This window comes from Rana temporaria, chromosome 1, assembly GCF_905171775.1.
Source record: "Rana temporaria chromosome 1, aRanTem1.1, whole genome shotgun sequence".
NCBI lineage: Eukaryota > Metazoa > Chordata > Amphibia > Anura > Ranidae > Rana > Rana temporaria.
Genome location: NC_053489.1, coordinates 521,912,452 through 521,939,735, shown reverse-complemented (window position 1 = coordinate 521,939,735; position 27,284 = coordinate 521,912,452). Strand labels below are relative to the sequence as shown.

At 40.1% G+C, this 27,284-nt stretch overlaps 1 protein-coding gene across 2 annotated transcripts in view; it reads left to right on the top strand.

Moving 5' to 3' along the window:
- The window catches only part of NR3C2 (nuclear receptor subfamily 3 group C member 2), a 459,143-nt gene that overhangs the window by 273,448 nt on the left and 158,411 nt on the right, over nucleotides 1-27,284 (top strand). Inside the window, exon 3 of one of the 2 annotated variants that reach the window (XM_040331880.1) lies at nucleotides 147-286. In XM_040331880.1, coding sequence (XP_040187814.1) covers nucleotides 147-286 — 140 coding nt within the window. Of the gene's footprint in view, nucleotides 1-146; nucleotides 299-27,284 lie in introns of both variants that reach the window. The other variant, XM_040331870.1, reaches the window with a different exon arrangement.

Genomic DNA, 27,284 nt, shown 5'->3' with positions numbered 1-27,284 from the left:
TTGTGTCTTGGGGAAAGGAGGGTTGATGACAATATATAAAACAGGAAAAAATGCCAACATTAAAACAAATATATTTCTTCATTTATACATACATGATTTATGAGTGTCATTGGGAGCTAATATGTATATTTCATTATTTCTTTTAGCTCTGCACTCCGGACCATGTCAACTGGATCATCGAGACCTTCCAAAGTTTGTCTGGTGTGCGGAGACGAAGCATCTGGATGCCACTATGGTGTGGTCACCTGTGGAAGCTGCAAAGTCTTCTTTAAAAGAGCTGTGGAAGGTAAATGTTCAAGTGGGTGATTATAATTTTATTTACTATTTTCTGTGTTCTTGTTGTTTCACGTGTTCTTGAAGCATGCTGAGTGTTCATTGGTCTGCAGTAAAATGCATTGTCCAACACGACAGTGGTCCTAGCATCCATAAAAAATGTATGAGGACGGTGTGAATCCTTTTGTTGATGATTTAAATGCCTACTAGAGCTGCACAATTAATCGTTAAAAAATTGTGATCTTGATTTAACCCCCCACGATCTTAATCCAGCAGTTCCTTGATTCATTCATGTAACAAGTGCAGAGTCGTTCTCTGCTCACTCAGCTGTCCAAAAAAAAAAAGCAGCAAATGTTTATCAACATTGTCAACGCTGGAGGATAACTATAAGCAAAGTATCATTTGGTCCATTTAGATCAAAGGAATGAACTTTGTCTGTAAATCAGGTCAGTTTAACCACTTAGACTAAACATTTTTCTGACATTTTAGTTAAAATCAGTATTTTTTGCTAGAAAATAAAATGGCAGTTGTGAGTCCAACACTGTACAGGCATACCCCGGTTTTAAGTACACAATTGGGTTTATTTACTAAAGCTGAAAAGCAAAAAATCAGGCTCACTTCTGCATAAAAACCAATGAGCTTCCAGGTTTTATTACCAGTCTTAATTGAACAAGCTGGGGATAGAAGCTCATTGGTTTCTATGCAGAAGTGAGCCTGATTTTGCACTTTCCAGCTTTAGTAAATAAACCCAATTGTGTACTTAAAACCGGGGTATGCCTGTATTTGCACAGCGGTCTTTGGAAAAAAAATACACTTCAATGAATTAAAAAAAAATTAAACAGTAAAGTTTGCCCAATTTTTTTGAATAATATGAAAGATGATGTTACACCGTGAGAATCGTGAGAGAATTGTGATCTTTATTCCAAGCAAAAAAATTGTGATTCTTATTTTAGCCAGAATCGTGCAGCTCTAATACCTACCATGACATCCATTTTCTTCTGTGATCAATTTTCACAGGACAGTTATTACAAAAATGTTTACTTATTTATTTTGCTGTTCATTCTTATTATGGTAACTAATAAAACAAATCCAAATAATTTCCATTTGAAAGGTTTTGGCTGAACTTTAATTTCCTTTTTTTTTTTGTATGTTTTTTAATTTGTTTAGTATGTGTTTTTTACTACATGTACATGTACATGTATACAATCACTTTTTCACTAGTAAGCATCTAATATATTGCAAAAGATTCACAGGGCACTATGGATTATCTAAAGAGGCAGCAGTAGATAGAGACAGAGGGCCATATTCTCAAACAAGTTACGTAGGCGTATCAACAGATACGCCTACGTAAGTCCGTTTCCTATGTTTAAGTGTATTCTCAAACTGAGATACACTTAAACATGCCTAAGATACAACAGCCTGCGCCGTTGTATCTTAGGCTGCAATATTTACGCTGACCGCCAGGTGGCGGTCAGCGTAGAATATGCAAATGACTAGTCACGCCGATTCTCGAACGTACGCTTGCCCGCCGTAGTGTTTTAACGTCGTTTCCGTAAGCGATACGCGGCGTAAAGATAAAGATGCCCCCTAGGTGGCGTACTCAATGTTAAGTATGGCCGTCGATCCCGCGTCGAAATTTCAAAATTGAACGTCGTTTACGTAAGTCGTCCGTGAATGGCGCTGGACGCCATTTACGTTACAGTCAAAACAAATGACGTCCGTGAGACATCATTTAGCGCAATGCAAGTCGGGTAATTTACCCGACGGAGCATGCGCATTACGATCGGCGCGGGAGCGCGCCTAATTTAAATGATCCACGCCCCCTGCCTGGATCATTTGAATTAGGATGGCTTACACGGGTGGACTTTACGCGATGCCGCCGCAAGTTCACAGGTAAGTGGTTTGGGAATCCGGCACTTGCCACTTAAACTTGCGGCGGCGTAACGTAAAGTACATACGTTCCGCCGCCTGAAATGTTTGAGAATATGGCCCAGAGTTACAGCTGAGTTTTTCTGATTGGGATCATGCAATGGCATATTCATTTCTGTGTTTAAATTGTAGCTTGGGCTAATGAGCTGTCCCTGGATGACATGTGTAAAGGATTTTCAAGCTACATCTGCATGCAAAGAAAAACACAAAACAAATGATTTAAATATGCAGTATTTTTTGTTCAGATATTTTATTAATAAGATGAACATGCAAGGAATAAAGATAAAATGGTTGTGTAAAGATAAAGGGGAGGAATAAAATGCACAATAACACATCAAAACAGGGACATGGCCTCAAAAGTGCAGATAAGTAGCAGTAGTTAAACATTTGACAACATGGATACAACAGGTCATAAAATAATAAGTGCAATCATTAGTGCCCGGCAAAGTCATACTAATGAAAATGCTAGTGGCAGTCAACCCAGTTATAGGTAAATACTGTTATATGCAATATTTAATATTTGATTTTTATTCCTGATCATAAAAACAAATTAGGATTAAATATACAAAACAACTGCCCATTTAAACATGGATGTATATAAAAAAAAAAACACAAGACAGAAAATTAAATGATTCAGCAGTTTCACTTAAAATTAACCTATGGGCATGTCCCTCCAATCAACCTGACAAGTTTATACTAGAGGCATTAACTGGCCTCTCAACCATGATGTGGCCCCCTGTCCAAGCATGGCATTGGGAGTGTGCAGCAGGGACTGCCATTAGTATTTAATTATTGCAGGCATTTATTGTACATAGTACGCAATACTTATGCAATGCTTATGAAAACTTTGCAATTACATCAGTCCTTTCCCCCAATGAGCTTACAATCTAGGATTCCTATGTTATAGTCATATAAACATGCACAGTGGGCTGGATTAACCATTCAGAAAAATAAATAAAAACAATCTGACGATTAGATTCTCCCTCCACGTTTTGCTGATCGTCCGACAATGCTTTTGACGATCTGCGCATGCGCAGTGTTGACGTCACGCCAGCCGATCGTCAGCTGGTGTGACGTCACTACTGCACATGCGTTGATCGTTGGAGGCATTATCCGGCAATCTGCAGTAATCAACAGAACACTGGCCCTAAAAGTCTTAGAATGCATCTCTACAAATTTTCACAACTTCCAGTCCGTGGGGAATACTTATTATTAAATATCATTTGCAATTTTGGTCTCATAGAGCATGCTACAATATTGGCTTAAAAAATCTCAAATCACAGTTGTTTGCACCTGGTTAAAGTTTGTTTGCACAGGTATTTGTGAACATCAGAACTGCTTTTAATCCCATACAATGGAAATACAAGAGCAGCTTACAACATGCATGCAAGCTGAATGCACCTTAAAGCATTCTTCCTATCTACGCTAACATATGGAGGTTTTGTAGGTTGAATACCAGCACCAGTACTCACAGTGGCATACATTGTGAGTATAGCCTTTCACCTAGCTATCCATTGTTTTACCTCAGTTTTGATAGCAAAACATTAAGAGCCGGTTCACACTGGGCGACTTGCGATCCGACTTCATGTCGCCTCAAGTCGTCCCAAGTCGCGCTGTAGAGAAAAACAATGTAAGTGAATGGGAGCGGTGTTAATACACACGACTCAAGGCGATCCGACTTCAGAAAAGGTTTCTGTACTACTTCAATCCGACTTGTAGGCGATTTGTACCCATTGATTTCAATGGAAGTCGCCTCAGAAGTCGGATCAATGTCTTAACTGAAGCGACTTTCCAGGAAGATAACATACATTTCTCAGGGAAACCTCTCCTGCCCCCCTCCTCCCCCTCCCTCTCCCAGAGCTGATTGTTGTTTTATTGGCCACTGGAAAGTCTCCTGTCCTGGAGACGACTTCAAGTTGTGTTGTAAATCGCCCCAGATCGCCCTGTGGTTCATGTTCAAGTCGTGTCGGAGTTGTCTCTGAAAGTCGCGCTGGAAGTCGTGTGGCCCTAGTGTGAACCGACTCTAAATCATAGCAATAGTAGCAATAATTGGGGGGTAAACTCATTAACCACTTCCCGACCTCCTCATGTACATTTACGTCGGCAGAATGGCACGGACAGGCACAATCACGTACCTGTACGTCCTCTGCTAGACGTGGGTGGGGGATCCGATCGGGACCCCCCCCGGTACATGCAGAGGTCGGGTCCGCTCGGGGACCGATCCGGGACGACGGCGCGGCTATTTGTTTATAGCCGCTCCGTCGCGATCGCTCCCCGAAGCTGAAGAACGGGGAGAGCCGTGTGTAAACACGGCTTCCCCGTGCTTCACTGTGTCGGCGCATCGATCGCGTCATCCCCTTTATAGGGGAGACACGATCGATGACGTCATTCCTACAGCCACACACCCCTACACTAGTAAACACATACACAGTGATCCCTAACTCCTACAGCGCCCCCTGTGTTTAACTCCCAAACTGCAACTGTCATTTTCACAATAAACAATGCAATTTAAATGCATTTTTTGCTGTGAAAATGACAATTGTCCCAAAAATGTGTCAAAATTGTCTGAAGTGTCCGCCATAATGTCGCAGTCACGAAAAAAATCGCTGATCGCCGCCATTAGCCGCCAGTAGTAAAAAAAAAAATAATAAATAAAAATGCAAAAAAACTATCCCCTATTTTGTAAACGCTATAAATTTTGCGCAAACCAACCGATAAACGATTATTGCGATTTTTTTTACCAAAAATAGGTAGAAGAATACGTATCGGCCTAAACTGAGGAAAAAAATAAATTTATATATATTTTTGGGGGATATTTGTTATAGCAAAAAGTAAAAAATATTGCATTTTTTTCAAAATTGTCGCTCTATTTTTGTTTATAGCGCAATAAATAAAAACCGCAGAGGTGATCAAATACCACCAAAAGAAAGCTCTATTTGTGGGGAAAAAAAGACGCCAATTTTGTTTGGGAGCCACGTCGCACGACCGCGCAATTGTCTGTTAAAGCGACGCAGTCCCGAACTGTAAAAACCCCTTGGGTCTTTAGGCAGCATTTTGGTCCGGGGCTTAAGTGGTTAACAAGTAAGTGAGGATGAATGTTCAGGTGCAGAAAAGTCCTTGAGCATCTCTTGTGACAGGTGGGCCCTCATTAGTTTTGATAAACAGCACTTATAATATTCAGAGGCGATCATTATCTCAAGAGTTTTTTTTAGCATGTTGGAAAATCTTTTTGCAGTTTATAGGTCCTCTTTCTTGGGAAAATGGGAATTAATGATTACCTTGTGTGTGACACATTCCTTTACCAACAATCAAAATATCCTGGTGGGTGATTGCAGAATGAATTGTCTAAGAACTGTTAGTTGTCATGTTACCTATGGTCTTCAGTGAGACATGTGCCAGCCTATGTCAGCAGTCAGTTATGTATAGAGTTATAAGGATAACTGAGTAAATCCATAAATTATAACTTAATAAATAACTAATGCCTGTGTGCGTAGTATAATACATAAATACAAGCATTATATGTAAGTTGGCTACTCAGAAAGTGTAACATCACCATGTACTTACCTGTTCTGTTGTCTGGCCCTTGGTTCCTTGCACTCTTGCAGAGCTATGACCCCCTAGAAGAAACTTCGGAACCTGATACTACTGTGTGTGTCCGATACCAGTGTTCTGCCTGCTGGCTGCTATGTCCCGCTTATTATGAAATGGTCCCCCTTATTATGAAATGGAGTCACTGATTTATGAAAGGCTATTAGGTGGATTACCTTTCCCAAAATTGAGACGTGTTTTGGGTGGACTGATCCATTAAGCCATTATCCAAACATAAGTACAGCCTCAGTAAACTAAGGGCTCTAATCCAGCCAGCTCCAATGATTCTTCAGAAAGATCCTGTGAAGATACTGTTTGAAGTAGAATCCAGTGAGCCATGTTATTCTCAGACCTCTTATATTTTTGAAGATTCTGCCAGGAAGGTCAAATGGATTTTGTTCTCCATTTGGACTTTTCTGTTGGATGCACAGAAGGAGCAAGAGCAGAAGAAAGGAAAATTCTTTATAAAAATGTGTGACAGTCAGCAAGAAGCTGTAAACCCCAGTGTAAATCTTGTCACCAGAGTTCCAAGGAGATATAAGAAGTCATTGAACCAACAATTATGCCACTTCAACAAAATGATATTTTTTCACAGCTCTAAGGTGGAACAAATTCCCATTATATGATTGTAACTTGCATGATGCACAGAGGGTATACAGTCTTGTGATTAGTATACTGAGCCGTTATGCATAATTGAACCCTAATAAGACCTAAATATTGGTCACAGAATCTTAGAGTATGGTTGAAAAAAAATCATTTGACTTATTAAGTCAGGGAAAATAGCCTTATGTAAGTCTGTCAATTGGAAGCCAACCAAATGTCTCTTAAAAACTGAGAAGTATGTGTTCCCTAAAGGGGATATAAAGGCAGAAGGTTTTTTATCTTAATGCTTTCTATGCATACACACTGTCAAGACAAAATCTCGTCGTTCTCAAACGCGGTGACGTACAATACGTACGACGGCACTATAAAGGGGAAGTTTGATTCCACTGGCGCCACCCTTGGGGCTGCTTTTGCTAATCTCATGTTACTGCATGTTAAGTAAAAGTTTGGTGAGAGACGATTCGTGCTTTTCAGTCTGTTACAGCGTGACAAATGTGCTATCTCCATTATGAACGCTACTTTTACCGAAGGTGCGCTCCCGCCTCATACTTTATTCTGAGCATGCGCGGGTTTCTAAGCATACACACAAACGCGTTTCTCGTCGTAAACCAGCCTGACGAGAAACACGACGAGGAAATTGAGACTCCCGACGAAGAAAAAGAGAACTTGTTCTCTTTTTTTCTCGTCGAGATCCACAACAGTTTTCTCGACGAAAAACATACACACGACCGCTTTCCTCGGCAAAAAAGCTCTGCCACCAAGTTTCTTAATGGATTTTGTCGAGGAAAACGGTCGTGTGTACGAGGCCTGACAGTGCTTGCAAGTCTGACTGAAAACAAAACCATGATATACATGGCAACTCTGATATACAGCATTCTCTACCACATTTCAAGAAAAAAAACATCCAAGTACTGTACTTGACTGATTCATCAGAATTAAGATTATATTCAGGAAATTAGTTATGGCTCAAACTCAGATGTTGTGCTATGATAGTTTATTGTTGCATTTCTAATGTACCATCTTGAGCTTGAATTATTTTAATCACTTTATCATTGGAATTAATATATGCTACTGAATGCTAGATGCCAACAAAGCTCAATCTATCTTTGTGTTTTCTGTCTAGTGAATTGATGACCAAAGGCAAGAGGTTGGGGTTATTTACTACATTAAACACCAAATCATTCTAGAACTCCCTGAGTTATCCTTCGAATGAAGTCTAATTTATGATGTGGTACAGGATGATGAATAATTGTGTTCTTGCACTCGTTTCTTGCTTTCCAGCAGGGCATGGCTTTTTTTACTTGATTTTAATTGACTATGTGAATGAGTGCAGAGTGCTATCATAGCATACAGTGAGTGATTCATATTGAACAGATGAAAGACTTCTCACGTCAGGGAAAATTTAATGAGAGAATGTGGTTGGAAGCATTTAATTGATTTGGTATTTCCTCTCTTTTTCCTTTTAAATGCCAAGGAAACATATCCAGATTTCTATGCAAATGTTATGGCTTTCCAAGAAACACAGGGCATGCTGACAGTCTGAGGCAGCCATAGCATGTGGACTATATGCCTCTGTACACTCTCTTGTGCAAGAGGGAGCATAAAGGAAAAATTATGTGGAAAGCCTCGGTTCCAGAAAATTTAAAGCCAAGAACAATCATAACTGCATGATTTAGATAGAAAGTGCACAGAAAATCTGCCATACTCATGACCTAACATGTGACACTCTTACATCTATAGTTGGATCTTGCGTTTTCAGTATGAGGTGTACCATTAGTTCTGTATTAATAAAGGCAAAGGCTAGAGAAGAATTTTTGAAGATCAGTGGTTTTTACCATTCATCTGTTGCTGTAAAGTGCTTTTAACATCTCAGTTTTAAGATACAGTTTTTTCCTAAGAAAAACTATATATCCCTCTACTTTTGTTCCACACATGGTCACTTTTAAAAGGGTAATCCTAACTACAGTGAATTGCACTACAAAATAAATACATAAGGCCATCTGGAAATCCTACATTATTCCAAGTTGTCTCTTTATTCAAGTTCAAGTAATGTGTGATAAAAGTTTATGTACTTCTTTATATTTAGTGACTTTGTGGCTACCTGTTGCTGTTACATTTGGATGTCTGCTGAGGCAACCGGTCATAAATCAAAATGCATATTATACCATGAATATTTTCAAAGTATAATTTTGCTTATATTTTGAAAAAAAGCTTTATTTGGTGTGGGGAAATCCTTTAATGTGGCATATATAATTTTATTATTTGCTTGACCTGTGAAACACCATGTTGGTCCTTTTAGAAAGCAGTGCTATACTTGAAAGCTGTTTTACTAATTTGTATCTGCTTCTGTCATTCAGTAGATAAAACAGGACTCCTGCGTAGTGATTTAGAGTAACACACAGTACTTCCCAGCTCATTAGATAAATCATGCTTCTGCTGCCTTGAAGTGTGTGTGTTTAGAAATGCAGCTCCTTTGTGGTTACTATAAATTACAAATGTGTCCTCCCTAGAGATTTTTCTCTGTGATAAGTGTCTATTTCTAATTATTTTGGTCAGGAATCACACTAGTTATTTTTAATTCTTTGTGTCATTAGGTAAAAAAATATTCTCAGATATTTCATTCAAAGTAATTTCACAACTAACACTTCTTGCAAACAAATATATTTGCTACTATTTAGAATTTGCTCTGTACACATATATTAAATTCCCACTGACCAAAAACCCCATTCCACCTTAAAGCGGGGGTTCACCCTTAAAAAAAAAATAAATTCTTTGTCTACCATGCCATCCAGCATACTAGCGTCAGCTACAGTATGCCTTTTTTTTTTTTTTTCGCTGTACTCACAGTTTAATCCATTAGTTTAGTTTCAGACTCCCGCGGGGAGTAGGCGTTCCTATGAAGAGGAACATGATTGACGGCCGGCTATAGCGCATCACGCGTTCCGAAAATAGCCGAAATAGGACTCAGCTCTTCACGGCGCCTGCGTAGTCAGCTCCTAAAATAAAGGCATACTGTAGCTGACGCTAGTATGCTGGATGGCATGGTAGAAAGTTGTTTTTTAGGGTGAAACTCCGCTATAAGACAAGAAAACTTAAGAATCTTGCTACCTTCTAGTGACATGCAGTTCTCTTTTCTGATTTTATTAAAGCTGTTCTTCCTCCTCCTGACCCATTTCCCATTATCCCCTCTCACAATCTGAAATCTACAGTATTTATTACTTTTTTGTTCACCCCTAAGGACTAGAGAAATATTTACATCTTTTCTATAGACCTGTTTATTCAGCAATATATTTGTCATTACTAAAGATAATACATATAATATATATATATTTTTTTAAAGGACAAGCGGGGATTCCTTTTCATGATATTGTCTTGCAATAATGATTTTGTTTCACAGTTCTTAAGCCCTGTACACACACGGGCGAGAATCCCGTCGGAAAAAAAAACGTTTTTTTTTTCTCTACGGGATTCTTGTCTAGCTTTCCTTGCATGCACACTGTCAAGCCAAAATCTTGTTGTTCTAAAATGCGGTGACGTACAACACGTACGACGGCAGTATAAAGGTGAAGTTTGATTTCAATGGTGCCGCCCCTTGGGCTGCTTTTGTTAATCTTGTGTTACTGCGTGTTAGTAAAAGTTTGGTGAGAGACGATTCACACTTTTCAGTCTTCGTGCTTTTCAGTCCGTTACAGCGTGATGAATGTGCTATCTCCATTACAAACGCTAGTTTTACCAGAAGAAGCGCTCCCGTCTCATACTTGATTCTGAGCATGCACGTTTTTTTAAGAATATACACGACTGGTTTTCTCGTTGTAAAACAGTCTGATGAGAATCACAACGAGAAAATTGAGAATCTCAGCGAGAAAATAGAGAGCAGGTTCTCTATTTTTCTTGTCAGGATTCCTGGCACTTTTCTCGACAAAAAAACATACACGCGAACAGTTTTCTCGGCAAAAAGCTCTGCCAGCAGTTTTCATGCTGTTTCTGGCCGAGAAAACCGTGCGTGTGTCCGAGGCCTAAGACAATAAAATGCAACAAAATTGCACTTTTTTTTTTGAACAGTGATACTTTAAAAATAAATAGCGCTATTGAAGATATAAAGTATACATATAATTCTGTAATTTGTCCTGTTTATTATACGGCAGCTGGTTGGCACAACTGCGTGAATCGCCATCGCTGTACCTCGGCTGCTTTAAGAGCAATAGGGGCACCCGCGTCACAACGCCAAAGCCGATTCACGTGGCCGGCAGCCATGATGTAATTTTTTCAAATGACAAATTTATTTATTTTTATTTTTTGCATTTTAGTCTAAATATGAGATCTGAGGTCTTTTTGACCCCAGATCTCATATTTAAGAGGACCTGTCATGCTTTTTTCTATTACAAGGGATGTTTACATTCCTTGTAATAGGAATAAAAGTGATCCATCTTTTTTTTTCTTGTGTGTGTAAAAATTAATAAAATAAATAAAAATAAATAAGAAAAAAAAAAAATGTTTTAAAGTGCCCCGTCCCGACGAGCTTGCGCGCAGAAGCGAATGCATACGTGAGTAGCGCCCGCATATGAAAACGGTGTTTAAACCACACAAGTGAGGTATCACTGCGATCGTTAGAGCGAGAGCAATAATTCTAGCCTTAGACCTCCTCTGTAGCTCAAAAGATGCAACCTATAGAATTTTTTAAACGTCGCCTATGGAGATTTTTAAGGGTAAAAGTTTGACGCCATTCCACGAGCGGGCGCAATTTTGAAGCGTGACATGTTGGGTATCATTTTATCTTTATCTTTCACAATATATAAAAAATTGGGCTAACTTTACTGTTGTCTTATTTTTTAATGCAAAAAGTGTTTTTTTTCCAAAAAAATGCGCTTGTATAAGACCGCTGCGCAAATACGGTGTGACAAAAAATATTGCAATGACCGCCATTTTATTTCCTAGGGTGTTAGAAAAAGAATATATAATGTTTGGGGGTTTTAAGTAATTTTCTAGCTAAATTTTTTTTTTTAATCTTGTAAACGCCAAATCTGAAAAACAGGCTTGGTCCTTAAGTGGCTAGGGAACACCTCCCCTTGATCGCCCCCTAGTGTTAACCTTTTCCCTGCTAGTGACATTTATACAGTAATCAGTGGCTATTTTTAGCTCTTATCGCTGTATAAATGCCACTGGTCCCAAAATAGTGTCAAAAGTGTCCAATCTGTCAACCGCAAAAATCGCAGCTCACCATCATTACTAAAAAAATTATAAATAATAAAAATGCCATAAATCTATTCCCAATTTTGTAGAGGATATAACTTTTGCGCAAACTAATTACTATACACTTATTGCGTTTTGGCCAAAACTGATAAAGACTTTTTTTTTAATATTTATTATAGCAAAAAGTAAAAAATATTGTTTTTGTTTTCAAAATTGTCGCTCTTTTTTGTTTATAGCACAAAACACAAAAAAACTGCAGAGGTGATCAAATACCACAAAAATAAAGCTCCATTTGTGGGGGAAAAAAGGACGTACATTTTGTTTGGGTACAACGTCGCACGACCGCGCAATTGTCAGTTAAAGTGATGCAGTGCCATATCGCAAAAATGGCCTGGTCATTAAGGGGTCAAATCCTTCCGGTCCTTTAGTGGTTAAAATGACACTGAAATTATGATTCTGGTGGAAAGCATTGCAAAGCTATTTAATAATTTTTTTTATTTTGTGTTTTTTTAATTGGAAAGGTGTAATTATTAAATGTGTAAGAATATTAACAAACAAAACAAAAGCGGAAAATGTTTAAATATTAATGGTTAATAAAATAGAAACAAAAAAAATCAGCAGGAAAATTATAATTAAATGGAGGAGCATAAGGAGTTAATTATTCTTTTTAAACGTTCTTTTTACTTGTCAGATTGCTTTAACTAACATCATCTGCGAATAGAAGTTAATCCCTTTGATCTGCAGGTGAATGGACAAAATAATACAAAAGTAATATAAGAGCCGGTTCACACTGGGGCGATCCGACTTCCAGCGTGACTTCCAGAGGCGATTCCGACACGACTTGAATGTGAACCACAGGGCGACCTGAGGCGATCTGGGGCGATTTATAAATCGCCTCCAGGACAGGGAATGTCAGAAATGGCCAATCAGAGCTACTAAGCTCTTCTGACATCATTCTTCTTCCTGTTTGATTTCTTCTTCCCTGTTCCCTGTTTTCCTGTGTCTAAAATGCTCTCTGTGCGTTACCTAATGGCAGCTGTCATAACAGCAGGTTTGGCAGTATTGACATGCTATTGAGCTAATGTTGTCAAGGATCTATTGCTGTTGTCATGTGAACTTGTGTTCCGATCTGGGATCTATTGTTGTTGGGGGACCTGTTGTTCCTGCCAGGGATCTAGTGTTTTTCAAGGATCTATTGTTCTCATGTGAACTTGTGTTCCGATCAGGGATCTATTGTTGGGGATCTGTTGTTCCTGCCAGGGATCTAGTTTTGTCAAGGATCTATTGTTGTTCTTATGTGAACTTGTGTTCCGATCAGGGATCTATTGTTGGGGATCTGTTGTTCCTACCAGGGATCTAGTTTTGTCAAGGATCTATTGTTGTTCTCATGTGAACTTGTGTTCCGATCAGGGATCTATTGTTGCTGGGGGACCTGTTGTTCCTGCCAGGGATCTAGTGTTGTCAAGGATCTATTGTTGTTATCATGTGAACTAGTGTTCCGATCAGGGATCTATTGTTGTTCTTGTCATTTGAAGTAGTGTTCCTCTTAGGGATCTACTTTTTTGGGGAATCTATGGTTCCTGTCTGCATCTACTATTGCCAGCATGGGATATACTGTTCCTGCCAGGGGGATCTATGGATGCCGGTGTGCTCTATTGTTGCTGTCTTCAAGAGGGAGTTCATGCCGCCATTCTCTGTGCAAACAAGTGGCATGTATGGAACTACAACCAGCATGCCTAGGCAAGGAAAATAGACATATAATAAAAAGGTTAAACTTACTTTTGGCAGTGCGGTCGGTCTCAGACAATATGCCCCAATACTCAGGCGAGAAATGTCCAGCCAGGCATTGTCCCTCTTCATTTGGTCCTTGTAAAAGGGGTCCCTCTTATCGTAGAGGCATGGTCTCTCTTTTACCAGCCTTACTCATTATCCACAGCCTCTTTCCTAACTCTGGGAGCCATGCTGCAAACAGAGATAACGTACTAAGAAAGTGAAAGTAATCCGTGCCAAGAAGGTGGGAAGAAGGTGGGGGCTGCCTGGGGACAGGGGAGTACCTGGGGGCTTCTGGGTAAATTCCTCTCTGCTTCTGGCAAAATCGCCTCACTATGAACAGGGATCAGACTTGAAAGCTACTTCCATTGAAATCAATGGGTAGGAATCGCCTACAAGTCGGATTGAAGTCGTACAGGAACTTCTTTTGAAGTCGGATCGCCTTGAGTCGTGTGTATTAACACCGGTCCCATTCACTTGCATTGTTTTTCTTGACAGCGCGACTTGGGACGACTTGAGGCGATTTCAAGTCGGATCCCAAATCGCCCCAGTGTGAACCGGCTCTAAGTCACATTATGTTACTTTGTTTCTTTCTATGTTCCCCATCTGGAGCAGTGTTGTTTATAAACACTGATTCAGACTTTTTTTGTCAGCTTAAGCTGTCGACACCTTCTCTAAAGTAAAGAGTAGAGTAAAGAGTGTTCCCGGCTTTGATTAATCAAAGTTGACAATTGCTCTATATTGACAGAGGGAGTTCCAACAGCAGGGCAGAGACACTGGATGTGCTGTGTACAGTGATGACGTTTTTTTGGGCGTGTCTAGCATGTCTTCAACTAGTTAAAGCGTAACTCCCCTCTGGGTGATCTATGCACATTACGAGGATTTTACCACACCTTGTTTCAGATTCCTACTACCTTTTGTTATTCTGAAGAAATCCCAGTGTTTGTCTGTATCCATGTGGGAAAGTGAGTCTAATGGGAGTGGTTTCATAATTATCAGCTCTGCACCTGCAGGGCTCTAATGAGGAAAGCTGTTGGGCCTGCATCCCTTGAAGACGTGATTTCCTTTTGAAAGTAGCTCACCAAAAATGATTTGATTTGATGCCTGAAATGTGACTTGTATTTTAGGGCAGACTTCTGGGAAAATCAGAAAGCAAATCGCACAAGCAGGAAATTATGTTTACGGGTGGGTGTTCTGTACACATTCTTTGTACAGAACACCTCCAGGTAGCCATATTGCATTGCATTTTCAGAAAATTACAGAGCTGCAGATTAAAAATGAAAGGTCATTTTTTATAATGTGTAATTACAATATGACATGTGTCACAATTGTATACGCTTATTCTTTTTCTTTATTACCCTTTAAATACCTTTTTTGGTGACAACACATGTAATGTTTGTTGCGGTAAAGTACATGTTGCTGTCAACCAAATTTTAAAGAACTACTTCTCTCCAGAAAAAGGAAAGCTGGCATGCAAATAATCTGGTTTCCTTAATCAAACAGGTTAGATTCTGTTTGTACTCTCCATGCTTAAATATTACTTGGAGCACCAGTCCTCCTGTAGGGGGCCCGGGCTCACAGGGGGGCCCAAACAGCAGAGGGAATTAGTGTGGTCAGATGGAGAAGCAATTACAGGATGCCCTGTGTGGCTCTCTGCAGCAGCTGAAAACCGGTTTTCCTCCCGCCGACTTTCAGCTGCTGCAGGAAGAGACAGACACAGCTGCCAGCTTCCCTGTCCCATTAAAAAAATAACAAATTGTAACCCTGTATTTTTTTAATCCCCAGTAACATTTTCTAAAATTCTTTGGGGAAAAAAATTGTAAATAAATAAATATTTTTTTTTAAACATTTTTAAAGATTTTTTTTCAAAACATTTAAAAAAATTATAAAATGTTTTTGTTCAAAAATGTAAAAAATATATTTTAAAAGGGGCCAATTACCACAGCTTCTCTTTTATCTTTGTGTCCGCTAAGAATGATTTTAGTATACCTTTAGTGAAAATGTTGTTTTGATATATTTGAGAGGTAGGTTGTAAGGGGCCCCGTGATTTCCAACAGCAGCCCTGCTGGGAGTCAGTGAGAGGTATTTTCTATCTTAACTACCTCACCATTGTTTTATAAAGATTGGCACATGAATCTCATGACGAAAAGTGTCTAATTATTATTATTATTATTATACAGGATTTTATATAGTGCCAGCAGTTTGCGGAGCGCTTAACATCAGGGAAGACAGTACAGTCACAATACAAATCAATACAGGAGGGATCAGAGGGCCCTGCTCGTTAGAGCTTACAATCTAGAAGGGAGGGTCAAGTGGAACAAAGGGTAGTTAGCTGTAGGGGATGATCAGATGGACTCAAATGAAAGTACAGTTGTTAGGTATGGGTAGGATAGGCTTCTCTGAATAGGAGGGTTTTCAGGGATCCTCTAAAATAGGGGTGTCAAACTCAATTTCATTGTGGGCCGCATCAGCAATATGAATGTCCTCAAAAGGGCCTGTTGTATCTGTAAGATTAGATGTCCAGCGCATCCCCTCCCCTTTATATTAGATGTCAAGAGCCACTCCACCATCAGAAGTTGAGTCCCCCACTCTCCCTTACATCACAGTGCACCCCCCTTTCCTTATGCTGCTGCTGAAAAGAAGCTGGATGCATTGCTTTAAGGCAGAAAGTAAGGGTCTGGAGTAAGACCAGAGAAGGACTGAAGCTCTCCTGCAGCTGCAGGAGAGGTGCAAGGGCCACATGAAATGGCCTGAAGGGCCTTGTGTTTGACACCTGTGCTCTAAAAGCTAATAGAGAAGGAGATAGATGGACAGATTGGGGTAAGGAGTTCCATAGGCTTGGAGAGGCTCTGGAAAAGTCCTGGATACGAGCATGGGAGCAGGTGATGAGAGAGCTAGAGAGTAGGAGGTCTTGAGAAGAACAAAGAGAACGATTAGGTTGGTATTTAGAGACTAGGTCATTGATGTAGCTGGGGGCAGAGTTGTGGATGGCTTTGTAGGTAATTGTTAGTAGTTTGAATTTAATTTGTTGGGTGAGTGGAAGCCAGTGAAGGGATTGACAGAGAGGAGTAGCAGAGACAGAGCGGTTGGTACGGTGGTATTGGAAGCTGTGGGAGGCTATCAGCTGACCCAGGTAGGAGGTGTAGATTGAAAATAGGAGAGGTCCAAGAACAGAACCTTGGGGGACCCCAACAGAGAATGAAAGAGGAGAGGAGAACCAGCGAATAGTACAGTCACGGAGACCAAAGGTGTGGAGTTTTTTGAGGAGGAGGGGGTGGTCAACCGTATCAAAGGCAGCAGAGAGGTCCAGGAGTAGGAGTACAGACTAGTGTCCCTTAATTTTGTCCGTTAGTATATCGTTTGTTAGTTTTAGGAGAGCAGTTTCTGTGGAATGTTGAGGATGAAATCCAGACTGAAGGGGATCAAGAAGGTTATAATCAGCAAGGTGGACTCGGTTGTAGACTAGACATTCAAGGAGTTTGGATAAAAAGGGGAGCAAGGAGATGGGGCGTAGGTTGTCAAAACTGGATGGGTCCAGTGAGGGCTTTTTAAGTATGGGGCTGACTACTGCATGTTTCAAAGAGTTAGGGAAGATGCCAGAAGAGAGGGAGAGATTGAAGATGTGGGTTAGAGAGTGTAGAATAGAGCCAGAGGGTGAACGTAGCATTTGCGAGGGAACAGGATCCAGAGCGCAGGTGGTAAGATGGATGTTGGCAAGTAATTTAGCGACCTTGTCTATAGTGGTGGGGTTGAAAGAGGTAATGACTGTACCTGTGGACATGAGGTGTGAAGAGTGGAGGGTATCTGAACAGTAGAGATCTCCTTGCGACTTGTATCAATCTTCTGTTTGAAGTGATTGGCAATCCCCTGGGCGGTGAGTGAGTTAGTGGGTGGAAGCAATGGAGGACGAAGGAGAGAGTTGATGGTAGAGAAGAGTTGACGGGGCGGGATGATAATTTTTTAATGAGGGTGATGAAATAGGTCTGCTTGGCAGTGAGGAGGCTGGAATTGTATATTTGGAGGGCGGATTTATACTGGACGAAGTCTTTCTGGGACTTAGTCTTGTGCCACTGGCGCTCGAGAGCACGGCTGTGTTTTTTCAGACTTCTAGTATCATCTGTTTGCCAGGGTTGAAGGGGACATGGCCTTATTCTGCATGTAGTGAGGGGGCCAGTCTGTCCAGTGATGCTAGAAGTGAAGTCTTGTAGACAGAAGTGTTTAGGTCGGTGCAGGACAGGGGTGCGATTTTGTCATAGACGTGGTCAGTCACAGAGTATAGAAGAGGAGGGTTGATATGGTGAAGGTTTCTACGAGTAACCGTTTGGAGGGAGAGGAGGCGGAGGAGAGGGAGAGAGTGAAATTAATAAGGTAGTGATCAGAGAGGGGGGTAAGGATAGTTGGAGAGGTTGCATGAAGTGCATAGGTGGGAAAAGACAAGGTCAAGGGCTAATGGTTTTTAAAAGCAGATTATGACATTCTGAGCAGCAGGAGTGGCCATACACAGATCCTGTATTTATTATGCATGTTGTGTGATTTACCTTATCCACAGAAAAAAATAGTTTTTTTTTGTCTGAGGTTGCATTAAGTTTAGCTTTTTATGGCCTGTTCATAGAACAACCATGCAGTTCTTAACTGTGAAGCCTCGTACACACGACCGAGGATCTCGACGGGCGAAACACATCGTTTTGCTCGTCGAGTTCCTTGTTAGGCTGTCGAGGAACTCGCAAGCCAATTTTCTCCATTCCCGTCGAGGAAAAAGAGAACATGCTCTCTGTGACGAGACCCCTTCTCGCCTAGGTCCTGCTCTCCCGACACTCCTCTGCTACCAGTGAGTCAGCTTGCAGATTGCAACGTCTGATGGTCCAGTCATCCAAGGTTCCGGTATCCGAATTACAGCTATGTGCCATTCGGACCCATTAAGAACAAACACCAGGCAGGCTGTATGTAAGTTCCAACAGGACTCTTTATTTTCAAGTACACAGCACACTTTTATACAGAATTTGGTACATCCCACCCCCAACAACCGCTTTCCCATTGGTCAATTGTAAAGTATGCAGTCTTCACTCTTCTCCTTGACCATGCAAATGAGGACTTGAAATAGTCAACAGGGATTGGTCCAATAGCTTGGATAGAAAGACTTGTGTATTGAGACAGAAGCCCCAGGGGGTAATCAATGTACACAATAACCCGGTCTACTTAATTACTACCTCTAAGAGGTTACATTGCTTTAGACAATAGAATGCTAATTCAATGCTCCTGACAGGAGGCTTCTGACCTTTAGAACAGTACAAAGGCACTTAGCATAAACACATACATCTTCAGACGGGCTGTCTCCGACAGAAGACACCCACACCTGATAATCACAAAGGCTTTAAACAGGCTTATCACATAATGGAAATGTCTCAATATAGCTCAGTAACCACTCCATTACTCCAAGGTCCATGACACTCTCTTTTTGGCTCGTTGAGTTCCTCGACAGTTTCCTTGTCGAAAAATTTACACACGACCCGTTTCCTCGGCAAAAAAAAAAAAAAAAAAGCACGTTTCTTGCTGTTTTTTGCCGAGAAACTCGGTCGTGTGTACGAGGCCTGACTGTGTGTATGTTCTGAATGCACCATTAGATAGACAATAACTCATTAGCTGGCCGTGTCATATATCAGAAGACCATTTTAAAGCACACATAATTTTGAGCACAGTCTTATCTTTTTTATTTAACTTGTTCACAAAGGCCCTAATGGTATCGTCATCCCAGGATGATTAGTGAATTCACAACTTTTGCAATGGATATTGCCTAAGTATATGCGGTAGTTTACCGACTGTACTATGCTGATTGTGTGTTAAAAACCTACACATATTTGGCGATCTCTGTACTGGTGACTAATAGGAGAAAATACTTTAATAAAAATATCTTGAATTATGTTAATTATGCAACATATCTTTTCTCCTGTTTGGGTAAAAGGTTTACAAGAGCCCCAGTGTTCTTGAGGCCTTAGGAGGTGTGTTTAGGGGACAATAGGGCCACTAGTTAGAATTAGATCAAGTGCTATATGCAATTGATCCCCTGAGGTGTTCAACACAATGAAGAAAAAAAATAAATATATATATATATATATATATATTAACCAAGTTCATTAAGTATCTCTAGACTTGAAATATTACTTAGAACAGGACCAAGTGCTATATGCAATTAATCCCCTGGGAAGTTTAACAAAAACTGATAGTTCTTCTTTGTTTCTAGTTTAAGTGTCTCTAGACTTGAAATATTATTTGGTATAAAATAATTCCACAAACCATTCACCCATATACTGTTATCTATCCATCAACATTAAGCATTTAAATGTTGTATTTTCACAGCATTGAAGGAGAACATTTTCACTTCATGGCATATGAAGACTGCAGTATTCCTGACATTTGTCATTTTAGAACAGGTGTGTTCTCTCGGGAAACTGTGCGCTGGGGTCAGCAGGATTAACTGCACCTTCCATATGCTAATCCTCTCATCCTTATAGGACAGGCTCTCTTTTATGTGAAAGCTTTGACTTTGTGTGACTGTCAAATCAATTTCTTATTTCCTCACTAGAGAATTTGTGTAGACACTTATCATGTCATCAGAATGACTAGTTCATCACTAGTTATTTAGACTGTTTAACTGTTTATTAGGCTATTAGGCTGTACACTGACAGATATTTTATCAATCTCAACAAAGGATCTACAGCAATGTATTGTACTGTTAGCCATTAATGAAACCATTAAAGTGTGTAATCTGATACAATTTACTGAATAAATTGAGAGATATTAAGTGCAAGTTTGCATTGCAAACCTTTAAAACGTGTTTGTTTTTTAGCAGGCAAAAATATTGCCTAAAAAAGAACCAGAATAGCATTTTAAAGGCTTGCTCTGAGTTTGCAAAATAATGGTATCATTTTCACAAAAGTTCTGGTTATTAACAACTATAATTTGTTATAATTGTATTTATTTTTTTCCAATTTTCCGTAAAGGACCCCATGAATAATTTTTACATTTTCCAGCGTGCTAATAAATGTTATGCTTTTTGCTCTCATTAGCAGCATATGCTGTCCAGGTATCTCAAGTGGTGCACATTTTTGTATGTCATTCTTTACAAAGAAAACTGCTGCAGTGTTTAATTTCACATACAGTAGCTTTATTATAGATAGCAATGCATTCTGTTCAGGTACTCCTTTTCATAATCGGGAAATTTTGGATAACTCCCAATCTTGATCATTTTCTATTCCTCCATAGAAAAATTACCTGTGTCCTCAAGATATGTGCATTGTATGAGTTAGTTAGAAAAGACAGGTCTGTCCTGCAGTCTGGATGAGCATAGGCAGAGCTTTTACCACCCAGAGTTCTGTGTTAGGCCCCGTACACACGACCAGTTTCCTCGGCAGAATTCAGCTTCCGACCGAGTTTCTGGCTGAATTCTGCCGAGGAAACTGGCCGTGTGTACACTTTCGGCCGAGGAAGCCGACGAGGAGCTCGACGAGGAAATAGAGAACATGTTCTCTATTTCCTCGTTGTTCTATGGGAGCTCTCGTCCCGCCGAGCTCCTCGGCGGCTTCAGTGCTGAACTGGCCGAGGAACTCGATGTGTTTGGCATGTCGAGTTCCTCGGCCGTGTGTACGAGGCCTAAGAGTTCCGTTCTTCTGCGGCAGCCCTGTAGCCAGCATATGTCTGGTATTCTCATATTAGCAAAGATTTTTTTTTTCTTTCTTAATGGAGGGAACATTCACAGCAGTTAATTAATAGATAAGTCTGCAGACAAATAACTCCACAGTCCAATTATATCATTCTAGTTATAATTAATTTCATAGGTTTTCAACTAAATGCAGTACGATCCCCCTAATAAGCACTATTAAAAAAGTATAATATACATTTGTACTGAGACTATACCTCATATTTGTACTATGTGGTTTATATTATACTTTGGGATAAATGTTATTTTATTAGCACATCAGACAAAATATGTTTTGATTAGAGGAGAAAACATCAAGTTTATGAATGATTCTTTGGACTTGCATTTTGTTGTTTGCCAAAGGTAACCTCTACCAATGCATTTTATCATATGCTTTACCGGGACGGTGACATGTTTATTTAATGTTGGTACTGAATACAGCCAAGTGATATTATGTCTGCAAAAGTCCTCATTTGTCCAGGTCATGACAAACCTAGCAGTAGTTAGTCATTCAACTAAACTTGCTCTGTAATGAAATCTAAACCACTTTTTCAGTTCTAATGAGTACCAAGAAAATGAATAGATAAACTAACTGAAAGAGCATGTTTCTTTACATGCTGATGGTATCCTGATTTACCAGGAAAACCCTAATCAATCTTCATTCCATTTATTAGCTCTATGGAAAGAGTTTGGGAGATTCTAGTGTTTCAAGGTCAGTTGAGGGAAATCTGTTGTTCTAGCTGAGTTCTGAAGCTGTCACCAATATTCACCCTACTTCTCAACTTAAAGTGGAGGTTCACCCAAAAACTTAATTTTTAACATTAGATTGAGGCTCATTTTGTCAAGGGGAATCGGGTGTTTTTTTTAAAATCGAAGCAGTACTTAGCGTTTTAGAGATAGATCTTCTCCGCCGCTTCCGGGTATGGGCTGCGTGACTGGGCGTTCCTATTTGATTGACAGGCTTCCGACGGTCACATACATCACGTCACGATTTTCCGAAAGTAGCCGAACGTCGGTGCGCAGGCGCCGTATAGAGCCGCACCGACGTTCGGCTTCTTTCGGCTACCCGTGACGCGATGTATGCGACCGTCGGAAGCCTGTCAAACAATAGGAACGCCCAGTCCCGAAGAACATACCCGGAAGCGGCGGAGAAGATCTATCTCTAAAACGGTAAGTACTGCTTCGATTTAAAAAAAAACCCACCCGATTCCCCTTGACAAAATGAGCCTCAATCTAATGTTAAAAATAGTTTTTCGGGTGAACTCCCGCTTTAAGGTAGTACACACATTTAAATACCTTAGCCTAATGGTACAGCATCCAATCCAGCAATACATACCTAACCATCTTATAATACATTTTACAGACATTCTCTGCACCAAGACCAAATAATGAATGGATCTCCCACTGGACCTTATGGATTTTGTGAATCTGTAAACAGCATTTCCTCCCTAAACTTTTATATAATTTGGACAACCCACCTTGCACCATTCCCTAGAATTTATTTTCAACAAATAAACTCTAATTGTAATTCCCTTTTTTTGGAATTAAGGTACTCTCATATTCTCTCCTATTACCCTTCAAATGCTATCTGGCTTTTCTTAAAGGGTCACTAAAGGAAAAAAAAATGTTGCCTAAAATTAATGTCTACAAGGTAGACAGACAGAATAGCGTAATGATTCTGTTAAAAAACGAGTAAATACCTATTAAATTCCTTCATCTATATCACCTCCGGCATTCTAGTTTCTGTTCTCTCATTCACTTCCTGGTTTGCATCGTTTGTTCATGTAAGAACTACATTTCCCAGTATGAATTGCGGCACGCCCAGTAATTCACACCTCCTTGAAGTCTCTAACACGTAGAAAGCGTCCTGCCACACAGATGTAGTTCCCAGGAGGGGGTGAGCACGTTACTGACCACCGCACTAAAGCCTCCCATCACGGTGGTCAGTAAAATCAGACAAGCAGAAAGTGAACAGAACAGAGAAGAAATAGAGCAACTTCTGAGCAAAAACGAACAATGAGGAAGTGAAAAGAGGAATGTCTGCAGGTAAAGGATGCTTATTATGAAAAAAAACAATTCCTTTACAACCCCTTTAAATTTCATGTCTGCTATTTGGCAACATAATTAATTTTTCTAAAAGATTCTCACTCACCCTCATAAAAACTACACTAAAACTTTTGTTATGTTGCTGTAGGGAGTCCTGGCCCACCTCTCTTAACCACTTTCATACAGGGCTTTTATACACACCTCCATACCAGGCCTATTCTGGCACTTCTCTCCTACATGTACAAATCATAATTTTTTTGCTAGAAAATTACGCAGAACCCCCAAACATTATATATGTTTTTTTAGCAGACACCCTAGGGAATAAAACGACGGTCATTGAAACGTTTTATCTTGCACGGTATTTGCGCAATAATTTTTCAAACGCCTTTTTTTTGGAAAAAAATTGTTTCATGAATTAAAAAAATAACAAAACAGTAAAGTTAGACCAATTTTTTTGTAAAATATGAAAGGTATCTATTTACTCGGTGTAACATGTCACGCTTTAAAATTGCGCACACTCATGGAATGGCGCCAAACTTCGGTACTTAAAAATCTCCATAGGCAACGCTTTGAAATTTTTTACAGGTTACCAGTTTAGATTTACAGAGGAAATCTAGTGCTAGAATTGTTGCTGGCACTCTAACGCACGCGGCGATACCTCACATATGTGGTTTAAACGGCGTTTACATACGTCGACGGGACTTGCATGTGCGTTCGCTTCTGCGCGCGAGCTACTGGGGACAGGGGCGTTAAAAAATATATATATATATATTTTTTTTTTTTACATATTTATTTCTTTTTTTACACTTTTTTTTTATTTTATTATTTTTATTATCGCTTTTATTCCTATTACAAGGAATGTAAACATCCCTTGTAATAGGAATGTGTGTGACAGGTACTCTTTATGGAGAGATGCGGGGTCAATAAGACCCCACATCTCTCCTCCAGGCTGGAAAGCATGAAATCGGTGAAAAAAAATTCACCGATCTCATGATTACTGTTGCTTAGCAGCAGCAATTGCGACTTTGTTTACTTACGGGGACCCGGGCGTGACATCATCACATCACGCCCGGGTCCTCCGATGGTCATAGAGATGACTGGTGACCATCTGGTCACCAGTCATCTCTATGCTTCCTGCCAGCACCGGACGATTCGTTCTCCGGGCCCCCGATGGCACGGGAGAGCCCGGAGAAGCACCGGATGGCGGCGGGAGGGGGGGGATGTCCCCTCCCGCCGCCTGTAAGAACGATCTAGCGGCGGAACCACTGCTATGATCATTCTTACGTTGTGCAGAATCGCCGGCAGAAGAGAAGGATATCTGAATGATGCCTCTAGCTGCAGGAATCATTCAGATATCCCCCCACAAAGCCCAGGACGTCATATGACGTCCACCCGGATCGTTAGAGGTCCTTTGTGGACGTCATTTTACAATGGGCTGGTATTGATGTGGTTAAAAACCCAATTGGGGAACTCTCATTTAACAACGTTTCTCTCTATGTGTAGTGCACGGTCCTGGATTTTAAGACTCCACTGTTAGAATATGCAATCCCTCACACCAAATTTCTATATTACTAACAACTTCAACATGCAGCTTTTAGTCAATTTGGGTCTGATATGGTGGTCTTTACATTAAATCATTTAGAGAAACTGTGCCCAGATCATATAAAAATGATTTCCAGGTTTTATTCTACATTGCTTTCTGCTAAAACAGACCTGAATCTTGTCAGCCAATCTATATGACGTGATATGTTGCATCAACTGTCAGCAGAGGACTGGGAGGATTTTGGGGAATCCTGCATGCTGTTAGTTACTGCATCTTTTTTAAAGGAAAACATATCCAATTCAAACTGTATATTCAGATATATTATACTCCTAATTTATACAATTTCAAACTCCGACACTACACTTTGTTTTTGTGCCTATGTTTAGCCAGCTGATTTATTTTGTGCACTATAGACATGCCCACATGGTTTTCTGAAATCAACCTTGGCTTTGCCCAATATACAATGTTCCAAAGAATGCTTTTTGCGATTGATGGAGTACCTCCAGCCTACTTTGCATGCTAAGAAATGATTGAAACTGAATTCCTATGCAAAAAAACATACTATTGGCCTGGAAACGATTCTTTCCTCAAGCTCCTTCAAAGTGGAACATTTTTAATAATTCTGCTGCTGCTCTCCTATCTATACCTGCTTACATACTGTATATTAACAGGAATTCCCCCAAGTAATTTGAGAAGATTTGGGGTTCTTGGGTGTGTTATATTCTCACTATTTAGATTGCTATGATTGTGCTAGGAAACCACTTATAGTGATTGTAAAGTCTCGAAGGTTTTTCTATGCATTAAGGTGAAAAACCTTCTTTGCTGTGACTCCCCTCAGACCCCATCCCTTTATCTGAGCCTTATTAGATCTAGAGATGTGCATGAGCCCAGCGGCTCCAGCCGCTGTCTCTTTCATTGTACAGTTTGATAGCAAGAGGATCCATTGACTCCCGCTGCTGTCAATCAAATCCAGTGACACAGGGCAGGGCCGAGTCCCCACTGTCTGTGTCAATGGATGCCCCAGCAGGACTCGGGAGCGAGCCCCCACAGGTGCCCCCAGGGAAAGCGGATTTCCGTAGGAGCACCAGATGAAGGGGAGGAGCCAGGATCGCCGGCGGGGCACCCCAGAAAGAGGAGGATCAGGGTTCTCTGTGCAGATCGCGCAGAGCAGGTAAGTATAACATGTTTGTTATTTTACTATGCTTCTATGTATTTTCATCATGGCTATACATTTTGTCATCACTACTTTCAAGGACAAAAGTTTGTTGTGAAATTGTTTTCACTGTAATGTTTTTATATCTAAAACTCAATAAATAGCATCTTAAAAAAAAATGCATATTGCTTGGAGAAATATCATTCAGAGATATACAAATAATATCCATGTATCCTCTTGAGAGTTTGTTTTTACATCTGAAGAGTAAAAGAAAAGTAAAAGAACCGTGGAAAAATATTTCATAAAGACACAATTAAACACTCAATAAGTTGGAGAAGGTCCATTTCTTTGCAGTAATCATTGCTGCAATGCTCAGCCAAGTCTGTAATGTTTTAATCAATAATTCACTTTATAAAAAAACACACACACACGCAGACAAAATAAGGTCAGACATTTCCATTCAATTGCCTACTGCATTTATTGTAAAAGGAGTGATGGAGGGAAAATGTGTGGATTGATGTGTGTGGGTTTACTTTTTACTTAAAAGCTGTTTTTTCTGGGAAGGAAAGAAAACTCTTTTAGAGATCTCGGATGAATTTCTTCAATTTATTTAGAGAGACGAATAAAACTTGCGCTTAAAGTGGATGTAAACCCACTCTCATCCTTTCTAAACTACTACCATAGTGCTGATCTATAAGGATATACATGCCTCCTGCATGTATCCTTACCTGTCAAATATCTCCTCTCTGTCTGTTATAAGAACTGAAGAACTGCAGATTCTGTGGGTGGATCTGTTGTCTGGAGCTCTGTGGGTGGAGTCGTGATGTCAGTAGACTCCCCGCCCTCCTCTACACTCCCCTTATCAACATGCATTTTTTCCTATGTATTCCTTACACTAAATTTTGCTATGATCACTAACATCCAGTCAAAACCCAAGTGTGAGTGGGGGTGGGAATTAAAAAATTAATGCATGTCTCCAGGCTAGTGCATGACATACAGTGCCTTGCGAAAGTATTCGGCCCCCTTGAACTTTGCGACCTTTTGCCACATTTCAGGCTTTAAACATAAAGATATAAAACTGTAATTTTTTTTGAAGAATCAACAACAAGTGGGACACAATCATGAAGTGGAACGAAATTTATTGGATATTTCCAACTTTTTTAACAAATAAAAAACTGGAAAATTGGGCGTGCAACATTATTCAGCCCCTTTACTTTCAGTGCAGCAAACTCTCTCCAGAAGTTCAGTGAGGATCTCTGAATGATCCAATGTTGACCTAAATGACTAATGATGATAAATAGAATCCACCTGTGTGTAATCAAGTCTCTGTATAAATGCACCTGCACTGTAATAGTCTCAAAGGTCCGCTAAAGCGCAGAGAGCATCATGAAGAACAAGAAACACACCAGGCAGGTCCGAGATACAGTTGTGGAGAAGTTTAAAGCCGGATTTGGATACAAAAAGATTTCCCAAGCTTTAAACATCCCAAGGAGCAC